This window comes from Alosa pseudoharengus, unplaced genomic scaffold (genome assembly GCF_046254945.1).
Source record: "Alosa pseudoharengus isolate Yale_2024_CS ecotype anadromous, Long Island Sound unplaced genomic scaffold, YU_APseudo_1.1 YU_APseudo_1.1_scf_7, whole genome shotgun sequence".
In the NCBI taxonomy this organism is placed as follows: Eukaryota; Metazoa; Chordata; class Actinopteri; order Clupeiformes; family Clupeidae; genus Alosa; species Alosa pseudoharengus.
In genome coordinates, this window is record NW_027468859.1 from 7,977,838 (window position 1) to 7,989,649 (window position 11,812).

General features: G+C 41.7%; 1 protein-coding gene across 1 annotated transcript in view; it reads right to left on the reverse strand.

Annotated features, from left to right (window-relative positions):
• syne2a (spectrin repeat containing, nuclear envelope 2a) overlaps positions 1-11,812 on the reverse strand; it is a 140,948-nt gene that overhangs the window by 16,137 nt on the left and 112,999 nt on the right. Inside the window, 5 exon segments of the mRNA XM_076273191.1 lie at positions 979-1,097; positions 2,176-2,244; positions 2,580-2,835; positions 6,272-6,466; positions 11,476-11,613. Coding sequence (XP_076129306.1) covers positions 979-1,097; positions 2,176-2,244; positions 2,580-2,835; positions 6,272-6,466; positions 11,476-11,613 — 777 coding nt within the window.

Sequence of the window (11,812 nt, forward strand, 5' to 3'; positions counted from 1 at the left end):
GTAATGTGTATACATCACATTTTTTCTCGATCGCTTTAATGCTTGTGTCAACTCTGGGATCACGTTTCCAAAACAATTAGTACGCATGTCTAATGAAAAACACTCTGGCCAAAATGACACATTTTGCTTGCAAAAGGCTCTTACTCTCTCAAAACATTTAAAACATGCAGCAAAAGCAAATTTTGCCTTCAAACAACATACTGTTTGTAGTCAAATCACTGTGTGATTTCAATCATTACACACTGGACAACAAATTGCAAAATGCAGTTCTCAAAATGAAGAGTTTCTGCCTTTAATTTTGGAATTGGAAAAACTGAAGACTAAATGTACTAAATAAAAATGAATTGTATTCATTCCTCCCAAGATGTAACTGTCATTGTCATGTAAGACCTACAGTAAGCATCTGGATAATAGCAATACAGTACTTTTTCTAAATGTGCCTTAGATCCATACTTGCAAATAGCAACACATAACAGACATGATATCTCTTATGGATAATGAATGATTGCTGATTGAGGAATTGTTTCACACAGGTGTATCAGAGATTCAGACATATGCAAGGAATCTTTACCACCTGTGAATAAATGTTTTCCTTTTGTTTAGCACAGAAAAACCAATAGAGTTTGGGGTCTTTGAATGACATTTGTGTTAACTGTTTTGCAGAAGGGTGTGATAAATGTGTGAACCCGATGAAAACATGTGAGCACATTTGCAAGAGATGACTTTTGCTGTGCAAAGCAGGTCAAAGTAATCGAGGCTCAAGGGTGTTCTGATTTCTGTGAAATTAACAGTTTAAAATACAATCAAATATTATATTATATATATATATATATATATATATATATATATATATATATATATATATATATATATTAGTAAAAAGGAACAGGGAAGGAACAGAAAAATTAAAAATAACAAAAAGTTGTGTCCATGTGTGTGTCCGTGTGTGTGTCTGTGTGTGTGTGGGGGGGTACTTACATATCCCTGTTTGTATGGCGTGCTAGTCTGGATGGGTGTGTGTCCGGCACTGTCGGTGAGGTCCAGCTGAGAGTCCTGGGAGTGCCAGCTCTGAGCCTTGGCCAGGGACCTGCCTGGACCTGACACACACATCACACCACACCACATCAAAACACATGTCACAACCATATCTAACAGCAGCCTACTAAAGACTACAACTCCCTGCATCCCACTGCTCTCAATTAACAGGAACCATTATCAGTAACACTGCTACTCTACTGGATGAAGTTAATTTCATTCAATATACAACCTGAATACATAAACATCAGATTAATACACATGTACTAATTTGTTAAACAATACTGCAGACCATGAATACAATAATACAGAACATGAATATTGTACATGAATTCATAATTGAAGACTGACCATTATATCGTCAATTTCATTAGATTATTCTTATCATAATACACTGATAATACAGCATACAACATCAATGTGATACATGCAGATACGTGATGTCAATAATGATATCAAATATCAGCTGAAAGGACGTTTTGGCACAGTGTGCAGTTATTAGTGCGGATCACAGGATATATATAGATTAATATACCCAGATCTCCCCATGCAATATTGGGTAAGTACTAACAGTTAAATAGATAGGAGGCTTATGCAGGTAAAGAGCTCCACATAAGCTGCAGCCGCTTTGAGCGCTCTACCCCCCCGACATAGCCCTCTCTTGGCTGGGCAACCCACACCGCCATGTCCCCCTGAGGGTACCATGAGGATGAGATGAGGAGGTGAAACAGAGGGATGAGAGGAGAAGAGGCAGAGAGAGGGAGGTACAGGGCAAGTGAGGGAGAGAGAGACAGAGAGAGAGATGTAGAAAGAGAGTGTGTGATGGAAAAAGGGAGGTATGGGGAAAGGGGGGAAAGTAGTGTGCAAGCACCATCAGGGAGTGAGAGAGTGCAGTGAAGAAGAGTGCTGATGGAGAACTGGGGGTAGTAAGTGGGTGGAGGAGGTTAGGTGGAGGACGAGGGGCAGACAGGGGAGGGGTGAGAGAGTGAGAGCTAGGGAGAGTGGTGTTCATGCAGGCCACAGCCACTATGCTGTAGGTGTGTGTGTGTGTGTGTCAGTGTGTGTGTGTGTGTGTGTGTGTGGGTGGGTGGGTGGGGGGTCGTTGGGTGCAGGGGCATGGCACGGTGTGGCAGCGCCTACCCGAGGTCTCCCCCAGCGAGTGGGCAGTGGCCTTTACGAACGCATCTGCGCTCTCAGTCACGTCCACATCTGGAGGGAGAGAGCGTTTGCCGCTGTCAAAGGCGTACATCACACAGACACACATGCACACTCACACAGACAATACACACATACATATATATACACACAGTTGCAAAAACACAGACACACACACACACACACACACACACACACACATATAAACGCACAAACACACACCACACACACACATACACAAACACACAGAAACACACCAAAGCATTTTTGGAAGCTGGGTAAATGATCCTTAAGGTGTTTTGCTTGCTGCACCACCATAGGATGTGTGTGTGTGTGTGTGTGTGTGTGTGTGTGTGTGTGTGTGCTCCATTGTCATTCCTCTTCCTCACCTGAGAGGGTGCTGTAGTACGTCCCTTCCTCGTCGTCCTCGTGCGAGGACGTGCCGCCCACATCCCCCGTGTGGTCCCACTCCAGTGGGATAGAGTCCACACTCACGGGGGTCTCCCGGCCAGAGCGCTCCAGCAGTGGAGCCACCAGGCACGCGGGGGCAGGAGCCAGAGGCTGCTGCTCCCCCACCGAGGAGGCCCCCTGCCTGGGTACTGTCCCTGGGGAAGCCTGCTGGAGCTCTGGTTCTTCCTTCAGCTCCTGGACACAGGCAAGGTCACAGATTAAAAAACTAGGCCTAAATGATAAACTTTAATTATAAAACATGATTATATATAATTAAAATTCAATTGTAACTGTTTGCCTTTCAGTAAAGAAAAGCATTGTGAGGCAGAGGGGAAAATGAAGATTAAGAGAACAGGAGACATCAAAGACAAAAAGAAAAAAGAAAAGACCAAAGAAAGAACGTCATGCGAAACGTCAAGTGCAGAGCGCCAGGCGTAGGAGAAGAGGGCAGAGAGTTATCAAAAGATGAAGGTCATTTCATAGAGGAAAGGAAGAGATAAAGTTTTGGGTGAGTTATGCCACTGCACATATATCAGCTCCACAACAAGGGGGAAGAATGCAACTCTGAAGGCTGTCTGCTAGCCAGAGGCACTGTTTACACTAAACAGGGAATCTAAAGGAGTCAGATAAGGAAGGACCACATCACAACCAGCAAGCAATGGCAACAACCCAACTGGGTTAAACTGGTACAGTAGCCTTGGATTTTTTTAAGGCATTATTTATCATGTAAATAATTCCGGACCCAACATGCAGGTCTGACCATTTTGAAAATGTAATTAATTTTCATATTAATGAATATTCATTAATATTCATGGCTAAACTGGCTGGTGGAAAAAGCATTATGAACAATAATTGAATAATAATAATAATAATAATAATAATAATAATAATATCAATAATTAAATCATGCTAAATGTCTCTCATTAGTGAGTCCAGAGAAAGAAGACATTATAGTCTAATTGGAGGTAATGGGAGACACACAGGGATCTTGTGAGGCTGCAGTTTACTGGGCCAGTGTGAAAGATTTCAAAAGAATTGAATAACAATCTTAAAGGAATTATCCGGAGTAAAATGCACTTTAGATCAATTTACGGATGATTGGGAGTACATACGTTGAGTTGACATCCAAATCATGTCATTCGGATGTGTTTTAAGAAAGTTCGATGTTACCGTTTTTAGTCAAAACTCGTTAGCGTGGAAGTATCGAAGTATCCCGAGGTCTTTATGTGGTCGGATAGAGAGTCCAGAATGAATTTCATCAAGCCAGTACCTTTCCGGAAATGTTGTCATCTTTGCTGCCATCTTTAGGGGAAAGTTCACAATTTCTTCGCCGTTTAAAAAAAACAAAAAAAAAACATAGTCCAGTCCATACAACTTCATTTCAATTTCAAAAGAAATACTGGACTATGTTTTTTTTTTTTTTTTTTTTAAACGGCGACGCAATTGACTCCTAAGGACTTTCCCCTAAAGATGGCAGCAAAGATGACAACATTTCCGGAAAGGTACTGGCTTGATGAAATTCATTCTGGACTCTCTATCCGACCACATAAAGACCTCGGGATACTTCGGTTTGGCTTTAGGGACCCTCTACTCACTACCACGTAAGTGTAATGTTGTTTGGAGCTGTAGAAGAGGTATAAAAATAGCGTTTTGTAGCGGTGAAATAATATGCCCTTCTCACTTCCACGCTAACGAGTTTTGACTAAAAACGGTAACATCGAACTTTCTTAAAACACATCCGAATGACATGATTTGGATGTCAACTCAACGTATGTACTCCCAATCATCCGTAAATTGATCTAAAGTGCATTTTACTCCGGATAATTCCTTTAAGATTGTTATTCAATTCTTTTGAAATCCTCTCCTGGTAAAAAGCCAAGACTGCATCTAAATTATCCCGGCTAGATAGTGGACAGGAAGCTTTACTAGTGAAATAAATCTAGTGCACGCACCTAACCACCCCATCCCCCCACATACGTAGTGCACATGAATACGAATGGGATATCATTCTTTTTACAAATAAAGATTGATCAGGAGCGATCAGAATAAAGTTTTCCCATGTCTCTCTTACATTGTAATAAAAATAAATCAATACGAACAAACTATGCTTGTCACAGTAGAGGCTACGAACCAAATGCAATGTTGTGCATTAGCCTAAAGTGTTTATGCTTTGAGTGCGCTATAATTCTGACTAGAAACGAGGCCCTGCCCGTTGCAGTGGCAGCACGATTGGTTCGCGAGGCGGTGGCGCTGCAAACCACTCAGGTGATACATTCAGAGAATGAAGCAGTTTCTGCTTCGAACGTCATATGTCACGTGATTTTTCCGTACCAAAGCAACCTTCGGAGCAGTGGTTCAAATGGAATTGTAGTTAATGGTTTGAAGCACGTATCGAAGCTTCAGTGTCAGACTGCCATCACTAGCTAGCCTAGAAATCTAGACGCACCCTAGCGGCAGCAAATTAATTTGCTCAGCCTGTACGTCTACTATCGAACCATAGGAATTTCGATTGGCCGACGCCGTGGACCTCATCCAATCACAGCGCTCTATTTTGTTAGAGAGTCTTAAGGCGGGCTTAACAGGATAACGACAGTCCTGCGACGGTGAAGGAAGGTGGCTATGGCAAACGAAGAGCGGTTGTTTGAATCGGCGTTGGCGTCAACTTTGGAGGAGTTGGACTTGTGCTTTTCTTTGAAAGTAGAGCAACACAATGCACTTAAGTCATTACTTTCGAAGAAGGATGTATTTGCCGTTTTGCCGACCGGATACGGATATGGTCGTAGAGCTGGCCTATTGACCTCTCCAGAATAAGTCCCGCCTCCGTAACTTCCGTATCCATCCAACTTCCGGGCGTGGATTGTCTATGGGAAATAACATGGCGTTTCAAAATATCATACCGGTAAAACATCTGTAGGTAGCGAAGTTGAAAAAGCTGGTGGGCAGATTGGCCTACACACTTCTGCCATCTAGTTTCCACTGGATTTTTTGATTGTTGGTGCCGTTTAAGTAGTATACTATAGACTATACTACTTAAACGGCACCGAAAATCAAAAAATCCAGTGGAAACTAGATGGCAGCTGTGTAGGCCAATCTGCCCAGCAGCTTTTTCTACTTTGTCACCTACAGAGTTTGACAGGTACGATCTTTCGAAACGCCATGTTATTTCCCATAGACAATCCACGCCTGGAAGTTGGATGGATACGGAAGTTAGGAGGCGGGACTTATTCTGGAGAGGTCTATTGCATGCCTAGGCAGTTTGAAAGACAATTATCTGCCCGCCCCTTGGATTAAGCAGGTGAATGATTCGATTCCAGACTATACATTTCAATGATATAGGATGGCCCGCCAGGCTAATCACTAGCCGTAGGTGCCAGTGATTTTAGAACAGCGTAGGGACATGGTTAGGCACGATGCCAAGCAAAGTGCTTTTCTAAAACGGTTACAGATACTTGGCAAGGTTTCATTCATAACTCCTAAATAATTATTCTTCTGCCAGAACTATCCATCTTAGAAGTTCTATTTTACATGGTGTGCTAAATCTTTGTTATTGCAGCCAGAGAGTAAGATGGGGAAGCTAAAGTGAGAGAGGTGTTGGCGGAGGTGGTGATGGTGATGGTGTTGAAAGACGTACAGGGTGTGGGCTGGTCAGGCGCTGGTGGAAGCGGGCGGCGCGGCGGAACACCTCCTGGCAGTAGGTGTGCAGCTCGACTAGCTCGTCCTCGATGTGCGCGGCGTCGGACGGGCAGCTGCGCTGGATGAGAGCCTCGCCGAACACAATGAGCTCGTCGATGCGGTTGGTGTTCAGGGTGATCTCCTTCTGGAAGCCCTGGGCACAGAAAATAGAGCGAGAGAGAGAGCGAGAGAGAGAGAGAGAGGAAGAGAGAGAGAGAGACATTATAAAACCCATCACATGGGTCAAGGACTCAAAAAGAAGCTATGTGGCCTTACCCAAAGCGGTAGAAAAACAGAGTGGCGACACTCCCATAGACTTCCATAGGAAACAATGGCGGCGCTTTTTCCAGGCTACTTTGGCGTTATGCAGAGCTCAAAAGTTCCTAACTTTGACATTCACGGCTTTAGCCCCATTCACTTCCATTGCTTTCTGCCTGATATTGTCAGTGGTAAGTAGACGAAGGTACGACGTTTTTTCAATTGGCATACATTTCCTACACCAACTGCACTAGTACATACTGGTATTGTTCTTTGAGGTTTATGTGCTGCTTGTTTAACCGATATTTATAGCTTAAATGTTGACCGAAATTTCAAAGCTAAAAGTTAGCCTGCAAACCTTGATGTGGAGAGAGGCTAGCTTAAAGATAATGTTCCTATGTCAATAATGAATTTCAGACAAAACACATTTGGTTAGCCTATTGTTGTAGGGCAACTTTAGATGATAGGTTGGTTGTCAACAGATTTTTATAATGCTAGAACTATATATTTCAAACTTGATTGTTTTAGCTTACGTTGGCTAGTCAGCTCATTCACATACATAGTGTTAACGATGAGGGGGCACACGAACTTTATCTTGATAAAATACATTTCATTCAGCATGGTAACTCATGGTATTCAGATGTGCTGGTTATCAATGGGTTTGTGATTAACGCTTTTCAGGTGGAAAATGGAGCAAATGAATGTGATTATTGTCTTTAAACCTGATATAGATTAGCTTGCTAGATGGCGAGTTTTATGGCGTTATGAACTGAACCGTGGGCTGAAGTAGGCTTGTCCACGACTCGTGAACGAGGGGATTTCAGTTATGAATTTCAGGGGAAGCAAGAGCAAAACCTAGACTATTATAAGTTATTGTTGTTGTTACTGGTGCGTGGCTCTTCCCTTGCCAGCCCAGTCCTGTGCCACTATCACTGTAACAAATGGGACAGTGCAGTGGCACAAGCGGTAGGCGAGTGTGGCACGAGCGTGGACAGTGGCGTCTGTATAGTAGCCTACAGTAGGTGTTTTTGCTCCAACTGATAATCGATTTCAGGTTTCAGTTTATTTAGTTTTCAGTAATTTTACATTTCGTGTTGGTGTTCTTGGTGTAATAATTTTGATTGCTTTGTCTGCCAAGTAATTTGTCAAATACATAGCGAAGTTTGCATGGAAGAGACTGAGGTGACAAGAGGGCATTGCCTTTCATTAGGTCAGTGATCTTTGTAAGTAGGACAAATGTCTTTCTTTGGATAACTGAAAAGTGTAGTCAGGTTAATAGGGCATAGGTCACTCTGAAAGTAATCCCAACAAAATTATTCTTCATGTTGTTATTGTTATAGTTTTTGTGTGTAATGGTTGGCTGTGTATGGGTAGCCTATGTAAAACTCTTGCTGGAGATGGCCTCTTGCTTAGGTTTCTGCTAATTACTTAATGTGTTGTCCCAAGTATGAGTGTTACCTGCTCTGTTCTCTCCCATTCTCCACTGTGCCTGTTCTGCTTATCCAGGACCAAGGATGCAGAGGACAAGAAGGGTGTGTGATATATGAGTGGAATGGTCAGATAAGATAATTTCTTATGTTTGAGGTCCACACAATGGGGCCCTTACACAAAGGAAGTTGTGTTGATCCAGCATCTTCCACATCTCCCAAATGTGTTGCATCCTCTACCATGTCCCTCTTATAGGTGTACAGAGTATATGGAGAGCTATCCATTCCTTCCACATTGTGTCTTTTGTGTAGTTCACACACAATTGTTGTTCAAACTTTGGAAACTGAAATCTTTTTATTTTTTGGAAACCTAAATGAGTGTCAGACCTCCTTTTTATGTTGCAGTGTCACCATACCTTCCTCCCAGTCTTTTTTGCATTTGTTCCGGTTCTTGTTTTAAACACACATTGAAAACTTAATAAAAAATCTATTGAAAACCTAACATCAGTCATCCTTTTCATGCTGTAGTCTCACCAGCCGGCTGAAATATAAGTTATAAGTATTTTATTGAAACAGTTGATTGCTTATTGAGTTACAAGTGTGAAATTGAAACAGTGGGTGTCTTATCTTGCAGTATTGATCAAACCTTTCACATTTAAGTTGTTGTTGATTCTTATTTAGCCTATGTGTTTTTGACATGTTTATGGCTAGTCTTAAAATGTTAGCAAGGCTGTGTGGTGGCCACCTTTATGCTATTTCTCTAAAAGATCTGAACAGATTTAATGCATTGATCAAACTTTTAAAATGTAAGCTGTTAGGCTACTGAATGCTATTCATATATTTATATATTTGATAGACGTTTATCGCTAGTCTTACAATGATCAAAGTTGTGTGGTAGATTTGGGGGGGGGCACCTTCATCTTCATCTCACCAAATGAACTGAAAAGGACACTGGATATAATGTCCACACACAAAAAGGATACAAAATGCATAGCCTACGTTTTGACAATGTAAGTAAAGTATATGTAGCGTGATACAGGCAAAAGTAGGAATCCAATAACAGCTTATGTCCAGCAAGGAAACAAACGTTCAATGTTAGAACTACCAAGAACATGTTTTAGATCGATGTTGCAGACCAATTATACTCGCAATATGTAATTGACACTATAATGTAAGCATGCTAACACGTAATAACACTCGTTTTTGGCTTGTAGTGTTTCCTGTTCAATAACTCGCTGCTGTCTATCCCATTGAAATAACACTACACGCAAAGAGCTGTTTGGAACTGTTGAAGCGTACGTGAACCACGTGACCGCGTGTCGGCAACTTCAAAGAGTGTCGCAACTCTTTTTCTATGGCTCTGGCCTTATCCCACACCCACAACATTATGAGGGAGTAGTAAGGACATAACCTAGTTGTCCTATTTATTCACCTGGTGGTGTAATAGTTCTTTTCATTTTTATTCAGTTTATCTGGCAGTTTAACAGTTTAAGTCTAACAGTTTAAGTCTAACAGTTTAAGTCTGTACACTTATCTTGGAGTCTTGAGTTTTAATGCCAGCTGGACCACTAATTTCCCATTTGGGATGGATAAAGCATATCTAATCTAATTTCATCTCATCTAACCACTTCTCCTCATGGAAAAGATAGGAGAGAAAGTCTTCTCTTTATACACACCATTCGGGTGGAAACATTTACCAGTATCAGTGGCACGGAAAGAGCCAAACCAGAGAGAGAGAGACAGATAGTATATATTTTTTTTTCCTTTCTTTCCTTTTTTCTCCATTGTGTGTTAGTGTGTGTGTGTGTTGGGGAGGGGGTGGAGGGTGCGAGTGAGCGTGTGTGTGCGTGTGTGCGTGTGTGTGTATGTGTCCTAATGTTCTATTATTTTTATTATTCTCCATAGTCTATGTCAATTACTATTAATTGCTAATTATTTTGATGTAATTAGTGCTTTGGCAACATTGTAACACTTACAGTCATGCCAATAAATCTCCGTGATTTGAATTGAAATTGAAATTGATAGAGAGAGAGAGAGAGAGAGAAAGGCTACTGTATGTCCGAAACGGCAAAAAATTTTGCCTTTTAATTTTATGTCCAAAATTCTATTTGATTGTGAGCAGCTGTTGCTGCAGTCAAATATTACATTAATCTGCTTTCTGGTATCCTGGCAACGGCGTTCTGTTGCTATCTTGCTAGGCTGTCTGAAACAGTTCTACTGATACCTTCATGCCTGCTATGGCAAGTGACTCATTAGAGAGCTGAAGGCAGCAAGACAGCAGGCAGCTGTATTCCGGTTCGGACAGACCCAGAGAGAGAAAGAGAGGCAGAGGATGATGAGGACAGGAAGGAGGATTGAAAAAAGAGTGGAAGAGAAACAGATGAGGAGGTAAGGAGAAAGAAAGGAAAGAAATGAAAGAGTGAAAAGCTTTAGGAGAAAGTGTTGAGGACAAAGTTAGCAGTGAGGGATGGAAAGAGTGAACGTGAGAGAAAGAGTACAACTGAACACAAAGCAGTCAGAGTGAGAGATTTGGTAAGAGATTTTGAGAGTGATTTGGTGAGAGATTTGGGGAGAGATTTGGTGAGAAATGGGATGGATTCCTGTGTTTCAGCTTAAATTAAGTTTTCAACACTAACTAACCCAAATACATACCTGCACTGCACTGTAAATATTAAATATTTTCAATATTTTTTTTTTTTTTAATTTTTAAAAAGTTTGCAAAATGAATAAATGCAAATTTAGAATGAGATTAAGAGAAATGCTGAGGAAGTTAGGATCGAGAGATGACCAGAGTACAAGCAACTGTCTGAGAGGAAATGTGATCTTGTCTCAGATGGAGAGAATAATAAAAAAGTGAAATGTCTCTGTTTGCTTAATATGTTTGTAATTTGTTTTTGTGTTTCACAACCAACTAGTTAAGAGACACTCTCAATCAATGTGGTGATGTTTGACTCCAAGTCCAAGTCTCTGCACTCTCCACACAAACACACACACACACACACACACACACACACACACACACACACACACACACACACTAAGCTGAGCACTGAGCTAAAGTGCACACATTAAGAACCTGACACTGGTGTCAGTTTTTGTGTAACTTTTGTGTAAAAGATTTATTAGGCCACTTGAACTGCAGGGCCAATGTTCTTAGTTTGCAGCTGGAGTCACAATCTAGAGACAGCTAAATTTGTCTTAATATAGTGCATGCTGACTGTGTGTGTTTCTTCGTGTGTGTGTGTGTGTGTATATTTGGTATGTGTGTTTGTGCGTGTGTGTGTAAGGGGAGGTGAAAAAGAAAGTGTGTGTCTGTGTGTATGTCTCAGTATGTGCGTGCATGTGTGTGTGCGTGTACAGTATGTGCTTGAGTGTGAGGGTGTATGTGTGTGCCTGAGTGTCTGTGTGTTTTGTGTGCATATGTGTGTGCGTGCTTGTGTGTGTGTGCATGTCCGTGCTGGACTTGAGTGAAACATACGTTGAGGCGTCTGAGCTTCTCGTGGATGTCGCTCTCGGAGAAGTGCTCCACATTGGTCAGCTGAAGGTCCAGCTCCGTCAGCCAAACCAGCAGGCCTTCCCTGGTCCCTTCAAACTCCTCCCTCTGAGATGTGAAGTACTGCAGAGAGAATGAGAGAAGAGGAGAGAAGAGAAGAGAAGATGAAAAGCTTTGAATTTTACAAGCATTTGTACAAGTATTTATCTAGAAAACACAATCAATCCAATCAATCCAGTTTATCAGTCACCAGTGCTAACTACTCCCTTCTTCACCCACAACTTAACTGAGCCGAACTATGTTTGCCGATACATACTGTATT